At 36.6% G+C, this 19,374-nt stretch overlaps 1 protein-coding gene across 5 annotated transcripts; it reads right to left on the bottom strand.

Moving 5' to 3' along the window:
- Positions 1-709: 709 nt before the first annotated feature.
- Positions 710-11,886, bottom strand: LOC108369834 (uncharacterized). Of its 5 annotated transcripts, none has more exons than XM_017625025.1 (7): positions 11,697-11,886; positions 4,430-4,883; positions 3,365-4,341; positions 2,915-3,037; positions 2,695-2,841; positions 2,160-2,606; positions 710-2,096 (listed from the first exon to the last, which is right to left on the bottom strand). In XM_017625025.1, exons 2-7 carry the CDS (start codon positions 4,856-4,858, stop codon positions 971-973), a joined length of 3,249 nt encoding a protein of 1,082 aa, XP_017480514.1. In that variant the 5' UTR covers positions 4,859-4,883; positions 11,697-11,886; the 3' UTR covers positions 710-970. The 5 variants fall into 5 exon arrangements, with proteins under 5 accessions (XP_017480514.1, XP_017480513.1, XP_017480511.1 ...); XM_017625024.1 differs by having other exon boundaries at positions 710-2,606; positions 3,365-3,974; positions 4,005-4,341; XM_017625026.1 differs by having other exon boundaries at positions 1,334-1,866; positions 1,952-2,606.
- Positions 11,887-19,374: the final 7,488 nt, after the last annotated feature.

The following is a 19,374-nucleotide window of genomic DNA, read 5'->3' as shown; positions in this document are numbered from 1 at the left end:
TTTGTTCCGACAGTGTATGTATGTATGTATGTGTGATAAGTGTATATTTACTCAAGTGACATATCAGATTTTTTGAAAACTTCCGCCAAATATACAAATGCGTCTTCAGTAGCTGTCAAAGCAGATAATAAATATTCCGTCATCGTCATTAAAACATTAAAAAATTAATGCACATTTGCACTTATTATATCCATGCAGATTGTTGTTAGAGGTTATTCTGCACCGCTAACAAAAATTTTTTAAGCAGTAAATAAAGTTCCGTTCCAGTTCTTGTTGGTACAATACAATTTTTCTGTTACAAAATGTTTGATCTGCAAATACATATGTACATATGTATGTACGCATTAATATTATTATTTTTTTAACAATTAATTGTTGTTTAGAGACAAAAATTTCTGTTAAAATTCAAATGACTCTTAAAATATTTTTGAACTAAATGATGATTAACTTGTAACCGCAATTTTAGAATTTTGCTTTTTTCTGGCACATATTCATACATATCGCACACCGTTTTCAAAAGGGTCACAACTCAAAATAATACGTTCGTCAGAAAATGCTCAGAAAACTATTTCTTAGCACATGCTAATCATATGGGCAAGGGCGACTTTACCTTTAGTTTTTTTAACAAATTATAATCAAAATTTGCTCCAGCTTTTGCTGAAAGGTAAATAAAAGCTCTGCGTACATTTTTAGCGCATAATTTCAAAAATGCCAAATTTTGAGTTGTGACTCTTTTGGAGACGGTGTGCGATATGTAAATCGAATTTCGGGATGGGCGGGATTGGGTTTAAATACTTAGTTCCGTGCCCACCTCCAGACAGTATGGTGACAAATTAGACGCTAATGCAGCATTTGTCGAACAATTTCTTGGCATTGGGGTAAGAGATTATCAATTATTATTTTAAAGTCACACTTATTTGCAAATTCGGCAATATATCTTTCAGATGCGGTTTGTAGTGCATTCGAGTAATTATGGAAGCCCTATCGTCTTCACGACAACCGGATGCCAAGTATTGTCATCAGTATTCGAATTGTTAATTCTCTCCACACTACTACCGGCTCTGTCACGCAAAACTATGCCACTTTTTTCACTTCCTGACATAGCTCCAAAACCAATACGACGCTCATGGGGTTGATAGCTGCTTATATCTTTTGATTGATCTGATGTTTGGTACTTTGTTATCGTGTGGGGAAAAATTTGCCCATTTCTGTCAGCAACCTCTTCACTCTTGTCCGAAATTGTTTCGTCTATTGCCTCAGCTGCAGAGTATTTGTGATTTTGGAAAAAGTCAATAATAGGATGATAGCTATAATTTATCCGTTTTGGGCCAGGGCCAGATGATGCCTGAACCGTGTTTTGTGAATCAGTTAAGCTAATTTCGATGTCGTTGCCAACATTCTTTGCATCATATTCAGGACGATAAACGGAGTTTACATGGTAGGGAGGAGCACGTGAGGATTGCGCTGGCGGCGATTGTTTATGTTTGAATACACTCCACTGGTTCGAATGCTCGATTGGGGATGGTTCTGCTGCTGCCGCCGGTGCTGGAAGTGTAGTTGCTGTTGCTGAACGGAATCGCGTCTTTTGCTTCTTCCCTGAATTGCTGGCAAATTGTCTATTCCTATAAACGCTGCTGGTGATTTTGCTATTGTTGGCTTGGGTTTGAGAGGCTCTATTGGAACCGGAGCCCGGCGCTGACGTTTGGTAGGGATAGGTGGCAATACTGCCTCGATTTCCGATAACTCCACGCGCATCGGTCGTTGTTGCCGGGGTTGTGATTCCAACTTCCATTGGAAAGCTACTTGCGAAGGTAGATATGGTTGGCCCCGCCTTTTCTGCTTTGGTGAATAAGTTGCTGACGGTAGCTGTATGGGGCACAGAATGAATACGTTGCCGTTTTTGTGGAACTCGCTTATTAGGATTGGCCAATGAGCCGCCAGATAAGTTTACCTCTTTTTCCGGGTGCAGCTCACTTGGCGAAAAGTCCAAATCCACTCGTGCTTCGTTGTATACGTTCGCTGTACCCAGGCTCGTATAAGGACGTCGACGTACCGAGTTCCTAATTGCATTTTTAGCAGCTGATACCGACGAGTCACTAGAAGAAGAACCGAAATGCTGATGGTGATGTTTTTGTTTCTTATAGTCAAAAATTTCGTACTCTTCTTCACCACTGGGTGGACTCAAATATGATCCGAGAGTTGGATTTGGAGATAGAAGCTTGGCTCGCACGCTTTGGCTAGCAAGCAGTACCTCGTTGTTGTCATATCCAGTGTCATGTTTTTTATGTTTGCCCTTAAAACCATTATTAAAACGGTAATTTATGACATCTTCATCTTGATCATCATTGTAGTCTAGTTCCTCATTTATAGTTGAATAAACTTCTGCACCAACCGCCGGAGTGAAGTCCTTTACTTTGCTACCAGACAAGGGAGGAAACTGCTGCCTGAAACCATCTACTTGGCAGGAGCAACAAGTAGGTACTTTAAAAATGTCAACGTGCAGACCTCTGGTCTTATCCCAACTAAGAAGACGATGATAATTGTAGACCTGAGCACAGTGAGAGCGATAACTGCGTGCCAAGTAGGAACAACTCTCTTGTGGCGTACTACGGTTTTATCATAAATAATAAGACACATATGATATCATTATATGATAGACTATTTGAGGAATTAACAAACACTGAGGAGACTTACGTGCATTTCTCCAGCCGCAAGGTTTGAGTATGTTGCCCAGTGTTGACTATGTACTTCCACTCTCCGGAAGCAGAACGGGCTTTTTGAGGGCGCGCATATCGAACGATACTTTGACACATTCCACCTCCAGTAGCGTCGTCCTCTCGGCTAAAAAAGATTTCAGTCAAATTGGAATTTCATTTCTATACTTGCAAGTATATTTTAAAGAGCTTCCACTGACCGACGAATGGAGTAGTCATCAAAATCATCAGTGATATCTAGCTGAGCAGATTTTTCGTGATAGTCTGCCCACAGCGCCGTCATGGCATTCTTGTGCCGTCGAATGCTGCCCATTATCTGGTCCCTGTCATTGTTTTGGTCAGATTAAAAATTTGTGAACAGTCAACTTTTTTACAAAAATACTTAAGTGGTAGTAGTGAGATCAAGCGAAGAAAGAAGTGCAACAAGGGAACCCATTACAAATGTGCTAACGTTCGATTTAATTAATATTTAATGGCAAAGAACAAAACCAAGCCAATTATTTATATTTATTAGTAAACTAAAATACTCCACCGTTGTCAAAATAATAGGACTTAGAGAACTCAATTATACAAAATACACCTTTCCCCCAATCAGAAATTAGAGCTTAGTTTTTTAATGTGCTTTTTGTGAAGAGGAATTAGGGTCTTACAGCGGATAATCTTCAGTTCGAATACACATAGAGGAAGTAAACCGTTCGCATTTTTTTGGTGGTGCAACACCATTGCCACCTCTTCCAATGCTGTTCTGTGCTGCTATTTTTGAACGCATGCGCGAAACTTGTACGCGTTTTCGTTTTACAGTTGGTGGTTTAGGTCGGCCGGATGGCATTTTATTGCTGGAAATGCGATATCGTGGCCCTGCTATAAGCTCCTCGGGACTTGGCAATAGTTCGTCCAAAGCGGCAATTGGCGTTTCCGTAGCGACTTGCAAATTAACCGCCGTTCCGTTCAAACTGGCAAACGCGAGATCCTCAACTTCTTGATATGTCTGCGTAGATGGCAATTGACTGCCGGTAACTTGTTTGTTTTCATTTATTGGTAAAAAAGTTTCCATTGTAGTGGTGCTACCGGGAAAAGGATCACTACTTAGATCTTTGGAACTAAAAAAGCCAGACGTGTTTAGTTTGATATTGTTTTCGGGGCCATCGGGACTATTGTTGTCTTCATCGATTGAAAGTGGCATTGAACGAACTAGTTTGTGGACAAACTCAGGCGCCGCAACTTCCCGCTTAGTTCGGTTCGGGGATGCTATTGTGGAACCTATATTTGTTGGTTTTGTGTTCCAAGAAATTATATTTTTTGTTTTAATAGGCGACGCTGCTCTTTTATTGGCGGCTTCTTGTAATTCCTCATTTATACTTTGCGGATCTAACATCTCCTCACCAGTTTCGCTGAAAAAGTCGTCCAATGCCGATTCGCTGTTTGTGTTGTTGTCAAATTCCGCCAACTCTACGTTATATAAATCGTCAATGCGCCGGTCGATAGTGATGTGTTGTTCGTTTGGCTTGTGCGTTGGTACGTCAAGTTCGAAGCCCAAATATTTGCGTGCCGAGTTGCGTACTAGATTTGCAATATCAAATACAATCGGCAATAACAATTTTTCGTCGTTGCCGAACATCATTTGAACCTTTGGTAAAAATTAAAAAAAAAAATGGCAAATGCGTGGTTAAAGCGAAATTTGTCCTCTGATCCTGAACCCTGAGTTATTTACTCACCTGTTGTAGTTTGAGTCCATTGTTTCCTTTGGCACTTATTTGTGCTGATATGAGGGCGGACAATGCTAGGCGCTGTTGGGATGATAGTACTCGTAATATCGGCATAACTTCAACAAATTTCTGACGCAATGCAGCATTCGTCAATGCTTTCGACAAAGCATTTTTCAAAATATTCTCTCGCCAATCGAATGGATAGATTTGGTTCTCCTCCTCTTCAGGATTAACGATTGTTTCCGATGATTTTATATAACTTTGCCCCGCAGTATTATGTGTTTGGTCTGCAATTTGTTCAGTATCATAATTCCAATCGATTTCTTTGGGATTGGCAAAATCAAAGTCAGCCAAATCTTCGTCAGCTGATAAAACTATATAAATTAAGCAGTAGAGAGTAGCCCAGAGAGGGTAACGAAATATTTGATACGTCCTCATGCTTGATATGTATCTCGAGAAGAACCTGAAAATGAATTCAATTAAAATTAAAAACTCGATATAGTAAGTAAAATGATATTCGAAAACTTATGTATGTATATATACCAGGGTTGGGCACACTGTACTAAATTTTTAATGCACTGAGCATTTCGCTACTCGAATAGTGGTAGTGAAATTTGAAATGCATTTATATATATACTATATGGTTAGTGGTTATACATTTTTGAACAAACCTGTTGAAAGGAAATGGGTATTAAAAACGCAGATCACCAAATTTGCCTAGATTTGTAAACTAGCGTAATTAGTCAGTGATACTGAAATTCTCGTTCCCTCACCGCTAACCAGATAGTAATAGTGAAAATTCTATTTCTTTTCCTAAAACGAAATTATTCGAATAGTGATACTTTTTCGCCATAACTAGCGCGGTTGGGTTATGTCAATAAGCATAGGCACTCAAAGAATATAAAAAAAATGTTTCTGAAAGAAACCCCCTAGTCGAAAAATCGAATGTGGTCTAGTTGTTTGGGAGCGGTTAGTTGGATAAGTAGAAAAGAAACGGTTAGTTGATTAAGTGACGTCGATTTTTTCCCCATACAACAATTTTTTTTTAACCAATAATTATTACTAAAAAAAATTTATTATAGCTTAAAATTATTGTAACCTATAGAGGTATGTTGTACAAAAACACATAAATAGAAGTTCACAAAAGTTTATATAAAACTATTCGTCGCTTTAATAATTAACTTATTACTGCGCATGTTTTTTTCGAGGAGGAAGCATCGAAAGCCCCAGCCTATGTTAACCCAAACTAAACTTCCTACCGTCATGTACCGTTCCCCCCCCCCCTGGTACCACCGCCAAGGATTTCGTCATTTCTCTTCTGTGCCAACTGACGGCTATTGTAAATGCCAAGCGAACCCAAGTCCTTCTCCACTTGGTCCTTCCATCGCAGTGAGGGCCTTCACCTTCCACCATCGTAAGTCACTTTGAATACTTTCAGACCTGAAACGTTTCTGTCCATTCGTACGACATGACCCAGGCAGCGTAGCCGTTGTATTTTGATTCGCTGCACTAAACTCCAAGAGCCGCCTCATCAGATGTTTTCATTGTCATTGACGTTTATGCTCTGACTATTTGTGAGATGATAGGAAATACTTCGTTTGGTCCTCGTTCTCCATCAGACCCACACGCTTTGCTTCTATTTATAATACCGAGAAGGCAGAACATACGTAGCCCTTATTTCTACCAATAATGTCGATATTGTCGGCATACGCCAGCAACTGTACGCTCTTGTAAAGTATTGTGCCTGAGCGACAGTTATTATCTTCTCCAACATCAGATTAAAGATATCAAACGAAAGGAAGTCACCTTGTCTGAAACCTTGTTTGGTATCAAATGGCTAGGAGAGATCCTTCTCAATTCTGACGGAGCTGGTGGTATTGCTCGACGTCATTTTACATAGCCGTATTAGTTCCGCGAGGATACGAAATTCAGACACCACGAAATAAAGACAACTTCTTTTCGTGCTGTCGAAAGCGAATTTGAAATAAAAAAATAGAAGATATGTGTCGATCCTATTCTCACTGGTTTTTACCAAGTTTTGGCTTGTTGCGAATACAAGACTTATGGTGGATTTGGCAGATCTGAAGCCACACTGGTAAGCCGAAATCAGTTCATTGATGGTGGGCTTGAGTCTTTCACACATCACGCTCGATAAAATAGTTGGCGCACATGGCGGGGTCCCCTGTCTTGTGGATTGGCCAGAGAAAACTTGAATTTCAGTCGTCAGCTCCTCACTATCGTACTTGAATAGCTCGGCAGGCAGGCCGTCAACTCCAGCAACTTTGTTATTTTTCGTCAGCATAATCGCGATTCGTCCTCGACATAGTCAGGCGCTGGGACATCGACTCCATCGCCATCGACTGGGGGCTCGGGTTCGTCTTCTCCACAACTTTTAGTTCAACATTCCCCACAACAACAGTTCAAGTACATTCTGGAGACCGGTCACAAGATCGCCATGGTTATTCCTACAGGAGTCTTGAAAACTTCGCCAAACTCTCTGATAAAAATTTCGGGGGGTTTTCCTGTCAGCCAGCATTTCAAGCTCTTACATAAGTTGCTGCAAATACGTCTGGCTCCCCTCATCAGTTACTTATAACGATTCCACGTGGCTCGCGTTGCGCCCGATCGCCGCGTGGCCCTGTAGGCGGCACCTTTTTTTGCAGCTTCCTCACACTCCTCATATCAGTAATGAGCGGGAAATGTGGCTCCACTGCTCGCGTATGTCGGCTTGTTGAAGAGTGCTCACTCATAGCAGGTGTGCGAGTCGAGTGGCGTATCAATTGGCCGTCTGTTGTGATTGCAGCTTTTCGACGTTGAGATTTTTCCTTGCATTGTGGTACATTTTTTGCTGCACGCAGGCGGGTGAGTATTTTGGCTCCAACCGTATAGTGGTGCGAATTGCTGTTTAGCCCTCGGAGTGTACGTATGTACATCTAAAACACTGGAAGCGTGCCTTCCGTCTATTACAACATGATCGATTTGGTGTCTCGCTGCTCGATCTGGAGACAGCCATGTTGCTTGATGGATCTTTTCATGCTTGAACCCATTATTACATACTACCATGCTTCAGGCCCCGGCGAAGTCGATCAGCAGCAGCCCGTTATCGGACGTTTGGTCATGGAGGCGGAATTTTCCGATAGCGGGGCAGCGCTCGTATGTTATCTCCAAGCGCTGCTAGAAGATATCATTGGATGCCTCGTCCTTCTCTTTCATCGGGACATCGGCACATATGATGCAAATTATGGCTAGACGTTCGTCAACTAGAATGGAGGCCAGTACTCGGCGACGGAGTCTCTCTCCCACCACAAATCCAAGACCGAATTTGCGCTCTTTTACGTGACAACTGTAGTAGACGTCGCAAGACTCCACGCTTACCTTGCCTTGCGCCGTCCGTCGCATTTCATAGATTTCTACTATCCAAAAGCTTCTCATAAATAAAACTCGTCCAAATGCTTAGAAAAATCTTTTACCGCCAAATATTTATTTGTTTACTTAATTTAAGGGAGATGGCAGTCTTCTGGTTTGAACCATTTGTTTTGATTTTCAGTACGACCAAGTTGAATCAAAATATATGTAGGGTTGGATGCCCATATGCACCAAAAAAGTGGTGTTTAAATTGAGTTTAACGAAATTTATATCCATGTTTATGAGTAGGGTTTAACGTTAAACTCCAAAATGGCCCATGTCACTTCTGAATTCGACCATATTTACTTACTCCTTATTTGATTTTTGGAATTATGACGTTCTTCCAGCAAACGAGCGATAAACCAACAAAGAATATCCTATTTTTCAAACGATTATATGGCAGCCATGCAGATTGTCAACAATTTTCTATCCCAGCTGAGGCGGTCATCCATCCGCAGGCAACTAAGTTTTAGCGAGAAACAAGTTTTACTTGCCACTTGAGTGTAAACAAGTAAACAGTAAAAGCGGATACCGGCCACATGCGCTAGCGAAATCGTAATGTCGTTTGACCTTTAAAAGTGAAAATATTCACAAGTGTTGTTTCTTCAGCAATGTATTGAAGTTTGAAGAAAAGCTCTAAGTGCTTGCATCACAAATGGAGGCGGCAGTTATAACTAACCACCTGCTTCGCAATTGCCACCGCTACTGGAAAAGCTGCAAGCGCTGCATTTAATGAAAAATGCCTTTTCACGACAAACGGCAGTTCGTTTGCCTCGCAAATACTTCGACCGTAACAACTTGGACGCTAAAACTTTCAATATGACGATGAGCATCACTGTTGGTTAGAGAAAATGCATTTTTCCGATTTAGTGTTTTTTTTTTATTATTGGCAGAGGAAATAATTTGGAAGGCATTTTGTGTGCATACATAAATTCGAAACCTTTATTTCTTCACTTTTTGCGTCATAATTTTCACATCTTCTGTTGATTATGAAATTGCGTTCATTACAAAAACCAGTAAGATATTAATCATGCAAAAATTAAAAACATAGCTCTTAAAACCACCAGAAAACTTATAAATTGGTTAACAAAACTAATTTTGTAATTGACTATTTCTAGAACATTAAATAAAGAAACCCGAAAACTTGATCTAAAAATGATTCGAACAAACATTGAGGAACCCTATTAAGCTGGCATTTCAGGGTACTATTTTATATAAGGAAAATTTGAAAGTTAGGGGGGGCTCGAGCACCCCCCTGCCCCTACCTGGCTACGCCCATGGCTATGAGACTCCCATAAAGAATATAAACGAAACTATGATACAAAGATAGAAGGTAATTTCATGTATTGGCATTCGTTGTTGTTGCCGACCATTTGACTTTTAACAAATTTATGACGTTTAACTAAAATCATGCTACCACATTCACTAGCAGCAAACATTTGTATTTCTTAAAAATGTAAAAGAAATGTTTGAAGTTGGTGAAGTTGGTTGAGAATATTAAAAGAAAAGTCTTGCGCGTTTCAAAACTGCAAGAATTCGGTACACCTGTGCAAATATTTTTAAACCTCTAAACGATGTACCGTTATACGTGGAATAGGGAGGAGGTCGAGTTAAAATCATGCCCTGCCGCTTGTAGCTGTACCACTTTTTGGATTCTCGGAATTTTCCAATAAAGATGTGGCGCTGCTAAAAAATTTACTATATATACATATAAGCACGAAACAACATACATACATATGTATTTGTGACAAGCATTAAGCACATAAGATGAAAACTACAGCAGTTTCATTTGATACAATTTTTGTTTATAACAAATAAGAAAGTCTAAGTTCGGGCCAGGCAGAACATTAAATACCCGGCGCAAGTATCAAATACACTTAGGTCTCTTTTTATGCGTTTTTTTTATGCGGATTTGGATTTGTGCGGTTTTTCAAACAATTTTTTCGCTGTAGCGATTTTGCTTTTTTGAGAGTTTGTATTACATGTTTTCAGTTTGTAACAGACAATGCTTTTGATAAGTATTTTGTCTTTGTATTCTTACATAATTCATATAGTATTTATTGTGGCATTTTTTTTTTGTTTTTGGTTAAAATACAGATACAATTTTATTTAATTGATTAATGTTCAGTTTTACATGGAATACTAAGTGCTGAGTATCTGAATTTATGCGGTTTTAGAAAATGCTGGAATGCATCCTCGGTTTTTGTATGAAAGTAAAGAACTTTTTTTTACGCGGCTTTCTGAGGAACGCATGTACCGCATATAAAAAGACCTAAGTGTATATGTTTTTCGCCTTTCCGAAAACTCCCACTGCATGGTGGTCTTACCCCTATTTTAAACATTTTTGATAGAACGTTCAGTTAGATATAATGAGATTAACTTATATATAGTCATATGTGGGCGGCATTACGCCCATTTTCCAAAATTCCAAATAATGTTACTTCTATTCAAGGGATTGTTGTTAGTATCACTTTTGAGTAAATTACCATCCTTAAATTTCGAAATATCGAAGTTTCAAGAATTTCTGAAATTTACCGTTATATGAAAAGTGGGGGTAATTTTAGTCCGATTTCAATAATTTTCGATGTTTTGCTTTTATGTGGCAAGAACAATAACCATACCGACTTTGGTACAAATTGGTACGAGCGGCTACCGAGATACATATGTATGTGTGATCATAAGTGCACTATTTGGCTTTATTACTCAATTGTTAAGTTGAAAAGTTGGTCTTATTGCTCAACGAGAAATGAAATAAAGCAAAGTTTTGTTATTTCACATTCAATTGGGAAATGACACAAATTTGCGTTATTGCCGTTTGTGTTATTTCACTAAATAAACTCATTTCTTCATTTCATTTCTTCATTTTCATTCAGAAAATACTTCGATAGGAATGTCTTCGCTATTTCTAATGTGACCAGGTTCGCTTCCTAAGTCTTTCGATTCACAATAGGTGAGAAGCGTCTACTTTATTACATATGTATGTATGTAAGTACATATGTATGTGTTTATCACACCGAATTTAAATGTGACATGCAGGTCCAAAAACAGGAAACCTAAACATATATACATATATATATTTGCATATACATATTTACGTAAAGATGTACGCGAGTTATGGCCATTTTTCGATGGAAATGAACGACGATAAGCTATAAACCAATATAAAGCGGAAACCTAAATACAAGTGAAAGAGAAGTGAAACACCTAAAAATCATCATAAAAGCGATTATAATAAGAAAGAACCCTTAACCGCTGCTACTATCAAACAAGTTATAATGTTGTCAATGAGCACTACATTGTAAAAACAACAATACGAAATCAGAAATCGGAGACGCGATAGGAAAAGTTGACACAAATATTTCAATTGCTTGTATGTATGCATACATATTTACAACAACGTTCCTTTGCTAGCACAAACACGCAAAACATTTGCAAGCAAGCAAGCAAGCACAACATGCGAGAGCGGGTCGGTCCGCTTTTACAATATGGATTAAATAAATCGATAAAACAGTTCTACGCAAGAAGTATGCATAAATTAAATTTTATTAATGGAGAAAACTAAGAAAGTTGAATCTCATTCACCTTATTTCAGCTTTTTCGTTTCATATATATATATTATGTGTGTACACACATACAATCAGTTTATTTTGGTCATTTTAGTATGTACATATGTATAGCTATGTATGTATGTATACATAATATACATACCACCTTTTTATAAAGCTATTTCTCCTCACTGTGTAAATTAATCACTTATCATTTACCAAAATACACAAACAATGCTGGAAGATTTGCAGTGACAATTCAGTTTTTTGCCTCCTGCAGTTTGAACAAAATCAGTTTCCTATTCAATAGCTCTTCTTTTCCTTACTGTTTCTTCCGTAGCTTTAACTTTCTTCAGCTATTTTTTTATCTTCTTTCACTCTGTATTCCATTGGTCACACTTCCCTTCACATTTTATTCAGGGAATTTCTTCAAAAGTACTCGTATAAAGTTAAAAAATTTCTAAATTTCCACAGTTTCCAAATGCGCACAGTTTTCAAGCGTCGCACCACTTTAAGCTCTTTCCGCCAACTGAATTCAGCGATGTGAACTCAATGCTAAGTAACTCCAAGCTGTCCGTTGTCTCATATCGTTGTTGTTGCAAACATCTGGGAAATACATATGTAAGTACATACGTTCTTACTTATATTTCTTTCGAACTTGCCACTAACTGCTAATCTACGAAATTTAAGTAACAAGCAGTATGAATTTTTTTTAAATTATTTAACTGTTCCTAAAGATGAATATGTAAATGGCAAAGAAATACATAAACTTTATTTCCAAGTCAGAGCATTGAATTGCAAATCCAAAAATGTTAGAAAGCGCCAAGAGAATGTGGCTGACCTGAACAACTAGTTGTAGCGGAAAAACATGCTCCTCAGTGCACTCTCCATGGCTCTCACCGACAGTATATAGATACATAAGTATTAACACTACTTACCAACAACATAATAGTTAATTAAAATGCAAACCATTTTTTCGTATCGTTTTTCTTTATTGCCGATGGCAGTTATGAATTTTCACATAATATTAATAGTTAATTCCAATCATGGCTTACATTTTCAATGCGTCACATTTTGAGTTCATTGAACAGAAGAACTTGTCTAAGTCGATTTGTGCATGCAAATGTGACAAGCGCCAAGAGAAAATATCCGTAAGCAAGGCAGTGTTTTACTACTGGGTTGGTGTCAACATAACTGGCCAGCAGTGTTTGTTTTTTGGTTTTTTTTGGGGACAAGAACTTTAAATCTTCAAGGGTTCAAGGCAGGTTTATTTTATAAGAATTTTCTTGAAGAAATCTTTAGTTTGAAGATTTAGAATTTTTGCGGTGTTTTGAAGAGAAAACTGTTGAAAAGTTAAATCCAGATTATTTAATACGTTAAATGAATTATTATTAAAAGATGGGTATCAATCGAAATGGGTTTGGAAAATATTTATTTCTGAACTATATTTAGCAGTGTTGCCACGTGTTTAAAATAGTCAAAGAAAATATGTGTCACAATGTCAAACGAAAGAGGTTTAAAAAGATTTTAGTTTGAAAATACTTTTAAAGAGAGGCATCCTCCCTGTTTGAAAAGTCGAATTTATTCAAATTAGACACAAGTTTAAAAAAACAATATGAGAGTAAAACGAAAGAGTTTTAAAAGTTCTAGTTTGAAAATATTTCTATTAGCGTTGCCACCTATTCGAAAAGTAATGTGTCTCTAAGTAAGTATGTAAATGTATGCTCCTAAAATTTTTTGTCGAATTCAAAAATTAATTACCAAATAAATTACTTGTGCCTGTAGATATGCAATAAGGTTTTATTTTTTAAAGTTAGAACTTTAATTATTTTTACAAGGATGTGTATATATATCTCTTCGCCTAACAACATTAGCAAGAGATCTATATCTTTTAGTATGCTGAGGGACTTATAAAAAAATATGTCGAATTTCGACAATTGGGCGATACTGGCCAGTTTGAATTTTTTGTCAGAATGCTATGCAGAGCAAAGCAAGGGTGCAATTTTGAGTAGTAGCTAATGCAGTTATTTTATGTTCACTTTGCCGCCAAATCGTTAAGAGTATAAGTTTAACCTTTTCTAGTGTTCATTTCTCTTTTTATTTTCGTTGCATATTTGATTTAAATACCACGTAGATATGTACACAAACAATTTTTTTTAGGAGAAAACAAAACCTTTAATTAAACTTAGCCATCCAATCAGCTTTAATTAAATAATTGAATACAATAGTAATGGTATCTGAAAGCATTTAAAATGGAAATTAGGCCCTCAAAAAGAAAATAAAGTCTGCGGGTACTATTTCCGTGGCTGCTAATGCACTTAATAATTTAAATATTAATAATTAATAAATGTTAAGGGCTAAAATTTTCAGGGAAATTCTTTCAGGTATTTCCCATAAAATTTCGAAGTGGGGGTAAAATAAAATATATTCGCCGAAAAAAAGCATCCTAATAAATCACACACGATCTTAGAAAGTGACACAACTCAAAAATTGGTATAATGCAATAAAAATGTGCACAGAGCTTTTATTTACCTTTAATCAAAAGTTAGAACATTTTTTTTTTTTGTTTAAAAAACCTGAGGTAAAGTCTGCTTTGCCCAAATGATTAGCATGCGTTACGAAATAATTTTTCGCATTTTCTGACGAATGGGTAATTTTGAGTTGTGTCACTTTTGAAGATCGTGTGCGATATATAGATTACTGTTGTACTACAAAAGATTTCTTAATCTTACTGTACTAATGCATTGATTAATAAATGAACTGAAATGAAATTATTATCTTCGGCATCTTTTATTTCTCTCTCACTTGGAAACAACTCAATCTCTCCTCTGAGCGAACTTCTGTGTGAAAGAGAAGGTTCTCATCGCCAGACACCATTTCATTGCACAGGACCACTGGTGGTCCGTGGACCATTGGTTGGGAAACATTGCGTTATACATACATACGTTGCGCATTTTGACGACGCATAAAAGTGGGTAGAACTGTTTTTCTTGCACGAGAATACAAGCACGATTACGTGAAAACGGCTGTAACACTCTATTGCCCTCGAAGCGAGGTGTTCGCATGAGTTGCACAAATGCTGAAGCCATGAACTTGCAGATAATTGAAAATTATAGCAAAAGAAACAACACAAGCAACACTGCCGCCACACTTCTTGACTAACTCCTTATCATCTCCCCATACAATTTGTGTTGCCCGAAGCTTGGTTTAAGACTTTTATGCTTTTATGTGGAATGTTAGTAAAAATGCATATTTAGATGGCTTTTCTCAAAATATTCAAGCAACAAATTTCTGCTCGTTTGAAATATCCGCTTAACTCTACAGACCAGCTTTAATATGAAAACAAGGAACATTTATTTCGCCAAATGTATGTGAAAGTGTCATTTTGATGCCCGAAACCGTTCGTGGATTCTCATTAAAAATTGCCTAAAATTACCTACTTTGTGTTCGTAATATTTAAATAGGAAAGCCAAAAATGTCCCACAACAATGTAGTTTCATTAATAATAGAGATTTTAGATTAATTTTTTGATTAATCATGTTCCTGACTAAACAAAAAAATGTTTACTAATCAGAACTTGAGTAATTACTGTTTAAGCAAAACAAAAAAAAGCAAAGTTAATTGATATCTGAGCAAATTTTTTTTAATTTCCATCAAGGTTGCTTTCAAAGCAAATACAAATTTTCTATATCATAATATAATCAGAATCAGTTGATAAATTGGTTCGTTTTCTTTTAATGCGTTTTTCTTGTTTTCTTATTTAACTTTCTAGTTTATTCTTACATTTGATAAAGTTTTGATTTTCATCATTGTAGTAACCCGTTAAAATGGAAGCCACAAATAAGCTTCGTCCTGTTTCAAAAGGAATTTGTAAAAAAAATTCAGTTTTCATTCATTCAGTTTGTTGCTTAAAGCTGCATAAGGCGATTTTCGGGGCGATTCAACATTGCTCAATTGGTGATTCAAATATCGCTTGCCTTAAAGTAGACAGCAAGTCAACTTTTGCAAGCGATTATCGCCTGCAGCTTTAAGAATAAATAGTAAAAGAAGTAATTCTTTAGTAGATAAGCAACATTTAAGTGAAACCTATGATGAACTTTCTGAGGAGGTGGAAGTCGAAGGGGCCGAAGATCAGTCGATCGTTGATTTTATGGAAGTCATTGGGACTTGTTTTGGAAAATAAAAAAAATATTGCTAAATTTAATGAAATTTTGCAAATATCAGGTATTAAATCATATAAATTAGCTAAAGATTTTTGAACGCAATCGTCCAAACATAAGAAATTAAATGAAATTCGGCCAGTTTTTGAAAATGAATTGCAAAAGCAAATATAAGAGCTGCTGGAGACAATCCCTTTCGAGCCAAATAAGTAAATAGGGAATGCCAGATCTTGTTACGATTATCGTTGTTTAGTTAACGGATTCACCAAAATCCCCTGGGTTCGTATCGCCGGATTGTTAGATAAGCGCTCAAGATCACAAAATTGCAATACAATCAACTTTATTGTACAACAAACACTTTACAATACTTTTTTATTTTTGCAGTGAAACTTCTTAGGCGGCGGTATCGCAAAACTGGAGAGTGAAATTTTTAAAACTGAAAACGTTACATGAGTGAGAAGGAAGATATGGGTAGTATAGGGAAGGGGAAAAAGGAATTAAAGCGACGCATGACGGGTACGAATACGGTTGCCAGACGTACTGCTTTTGGGAGTAAACGTACTCCTTTTTATTGCAATGTACCCCCTTGTACTCCCAAAAATGTGTGGAAATGTACTCCTTTATTAGCTTTGTATTTCTTTTGTACTCCTTTTACCAGCTATTAATATTTTATCATATACAGGGTGTAAAATAATATCTGTTGCNGGAATTAAAGCGACGCATGACGGGTACGAATACGGTTGCCAGACGTACTGCTTTTGGGAGTAAACGTACTCCTTTTTATTGCAATGTCCCCCCTTGTACTCCCAAAAATGTGTGGAAATGTACTCCTTTATTTGCTTTGTATTTCTTTTGTACTCCTTTTGCCAGCTATTAATATTTTATCATATACAGGGTGTAAAATAATATCTGTTGCACAGTTTTTTTGTTTTGAAAAATAAACGGGGCCTTTATAGATTTTGCGATGAAGTAGTTTATTGTTAATTATCCACAGATTTTACTTCAATTTTATTAATTTGTTTTTAAATTTTAACCTTCATTTGGGTTTACCGGCAGTAAAGACGTTGGGAGAAAAGCGCAAGTCTCCGTCGGTTACTTTATTACATATCTTCTGTAACCATAGGCTAATTTCCCCCATTTGGGTCCTTTATACTCCGCCTTTTGTCCAACATAAGGCCTCAGACTCAGCAATCGAAAAGACTCGAAACTGGTGACTAGGACGGACATTCATTCGACCAACCCTATACAGTTTTTTCCCCCCTTTTTTATACAACATCTAAGAAAAAATACACCTGAAAAAGAGGTTCGTGCCGCATGTACTTCTCTCCCAAAGCTGGCAAATTCAAATCAGGATTAAAATTTTAAAACCAATTTATAAAATTTAAGTAAAATATTTACAAAGTTAACAAAAAAACACAAAATCTATAAAGAACCCTTTTATTTTTCAAAAAACCTGTGCGACAGTTATTATTTTACGCGCTGTCATTTTTCTAAGGGGTCCCTGGGGACCCATAGGGGCCCTAGGTGATCGGGAGTAACATTTTTGTCAATGGCGGTTCATGCCCTCTCCAAAAAGGTCGGAAAAGGTGCCACGTCCACTCCCCCTTCGATAACCATCTCTTTAACAACCGTCCCTATTGGAAAGCCAACCCATATAGTTATTTATTTTTCGAATTTATTGTTGCTTTGAAAAAAATTTCTAAGATATCTTTGTTTGTTTGTACCTAATTAATGGNTAACAATAAATTGCACACAAATTTAAAAAAAGAAATTGTACTCCTGTTTTATGTCATGTACTGCTTTTTTTCTATCGAAAATATAATTGTACTCCTTTCTCCGTTTCAAAATCTGGCAACCCTAGGTACGAATACCTACATATGTATATATGTATGTTTGAATGCACGTATGAATGTATGCATGTAAAAAAACAGCATCAAAAATCTCATTCTTACGACTCCGTTGAAAAGATTTTTAAATACTTTTATGCAGATTTTTTAAGCTTAATCTGTTTTGTCATCTGAGGGGACTTTTTTCAAAAAGTTCTTTAAGAAACTATTTTTATTCATAAAAAAACTACATTTTTGGAGGTATTTTCAAATCGGTCCAGCTCACTTAAATCTTAATATTTTTCCGAAATATTTTGGTGGACATTTTAAAATATAATAAATTTTGTAATGCCGGCGGAAAAACCGCAACTTTTTTTTGGTGATGTAGTCTAATGTACATATGCTTGTGTACGTACATACATATGTTTGTGTACATGTATATATGCACATATATAGTACAAACGGAAACAAATGTAATAAGCTGCTCGTTGATATAAATGCGAACTATATTGATTGTAAAAAATTATGTGTTTGTTGTACATTTGTTCATGTTTGTCATTGTGCTTGGTATTCCCTGATGATCATATGTGAGGATGATAGCAAGGCCAACTTATATAAGGTAGTGTTACAGGAGCAGTTGAAATTTTCGTCCGATGTTTCTTAAAGAAAGCCATAAACGTAGCGACCGTTGGTTCAACTTGATGTTGTTTTGCTCTAGATTGCACCCTTTGTGGGCCTGTTGAATGAATTTATGTCTTGGTTGTATGAAAGATCAAAAAATTTGGATTTTCTGGCAAGTTGTACAACTTATCGCTACATTAATGGCCATGTTGTACAAACTCATTTAAATTGCGTTTATTTTGTACACTAGATAACCGAAAATGGATAACTCAGCCGAAATAGGTACGTGCTTTCGTTGAATTTTATAAATGTAAGCCGAAACTATGAAATTGTTAAAATGAGATTTTACAATGAGACTACTCGCAAAATTACAATGTTTGTGGGCAAAACATCCAACTTTATTGCGGATTGATTTGAACCAACATTTTCGACTTGCATTATGTCAAAAGAATGTGTCTCTCCCATTCACTTCTAATTTTCCGTTTATGAGTATAAATTCATAAGAAAGGGTATTAAGTGCAAATAAAGAAAAGAAGAAAATAGAAACTTTGATAACGAAAAGAAAAAAAGCTAGCATATGCTAGCAGTTTAACTATGTATTGCCATTTACTTCAGGACAGTTTGTGTTATTAATTAAAGCAATTTCCAGTTGCTGGTAAGCGCTAGTCTATATTTCCCAATATTTCTTATAGTGGCACCTGTTTTAAAAATTTCTGAGTTTGAGGTTCGTACTCGGAAATTAAGTTCAGTGCGCTTAGAAATTCTATAGAAGCCCAGAAGTTTGTGAAAAAGTTCGCAAGCTCGATTTCCAGTTCAGTGCACAAAATGTTAGTCCATGGGGTTGAAATCATTGAATATTTTAATCTTCCAATAGGTCCACTATCAGAAGATGCTTTTGAAGCCAGCATGAAGAGTTCAAAAAAAAGTCGTTCGAAAAAATTCGCGAGAAGATACTAATAGAGACATTAGGTCACACTTACTATACTCGTCTGATCCTCGTATTTCCTCTGAAAGAAAAAATACAACTAAAACAAAAAAACATCATTGTGATATAAACTCGTTTCTTGTAATAGAAAATGAACAAATTGAAATATAAGAAAACTTAATTTTATCAAAGGTAGGTTTTGATAGTTTTATTTATTTCTTGTGATTCCTCTTCGCAGGAAGATTAATATCCGCAGCCTTTTGCTTTCGTTAAATTAAATTTTCAACTTGTTCCACTTCATATTTATATCGTAATATACAATAAGGGTTGGTAAGTAAATTATTAATACTAGTGTTCGCCCAGCGGTTGAAATTCAACCGATAAAATTAAGGATAGTTTATGTAAGTTGAATGAGCTAAAATAACATTAGTTGGAATGGGTTAAGTGGAGGGGAGTTTAGCTTAGTACTTGG

The sequence above is a fragment of the Rhagoletis zephyria genome, unplaced genomic scaffold (genome assembly GCF_001687245.7).
Source record: "Rhagoletis zephyria isolate East Lansing unplaced genomic scaffold, Rhagoletis_zephyria_1.1 Rzeph_scaffold_03874, whole genome shotgun sequence".
In the NCBI taxonomy this organism is placed as follows: Eukaryota; Metazoa; Arthropoda; class Insecta; order Diptera; family Tephritidae; genus Rhagoletis; species Rhagoletis zephyria.
This window is presented reverse-complemented; position numbering and strand designations above follow the sequence as displayed.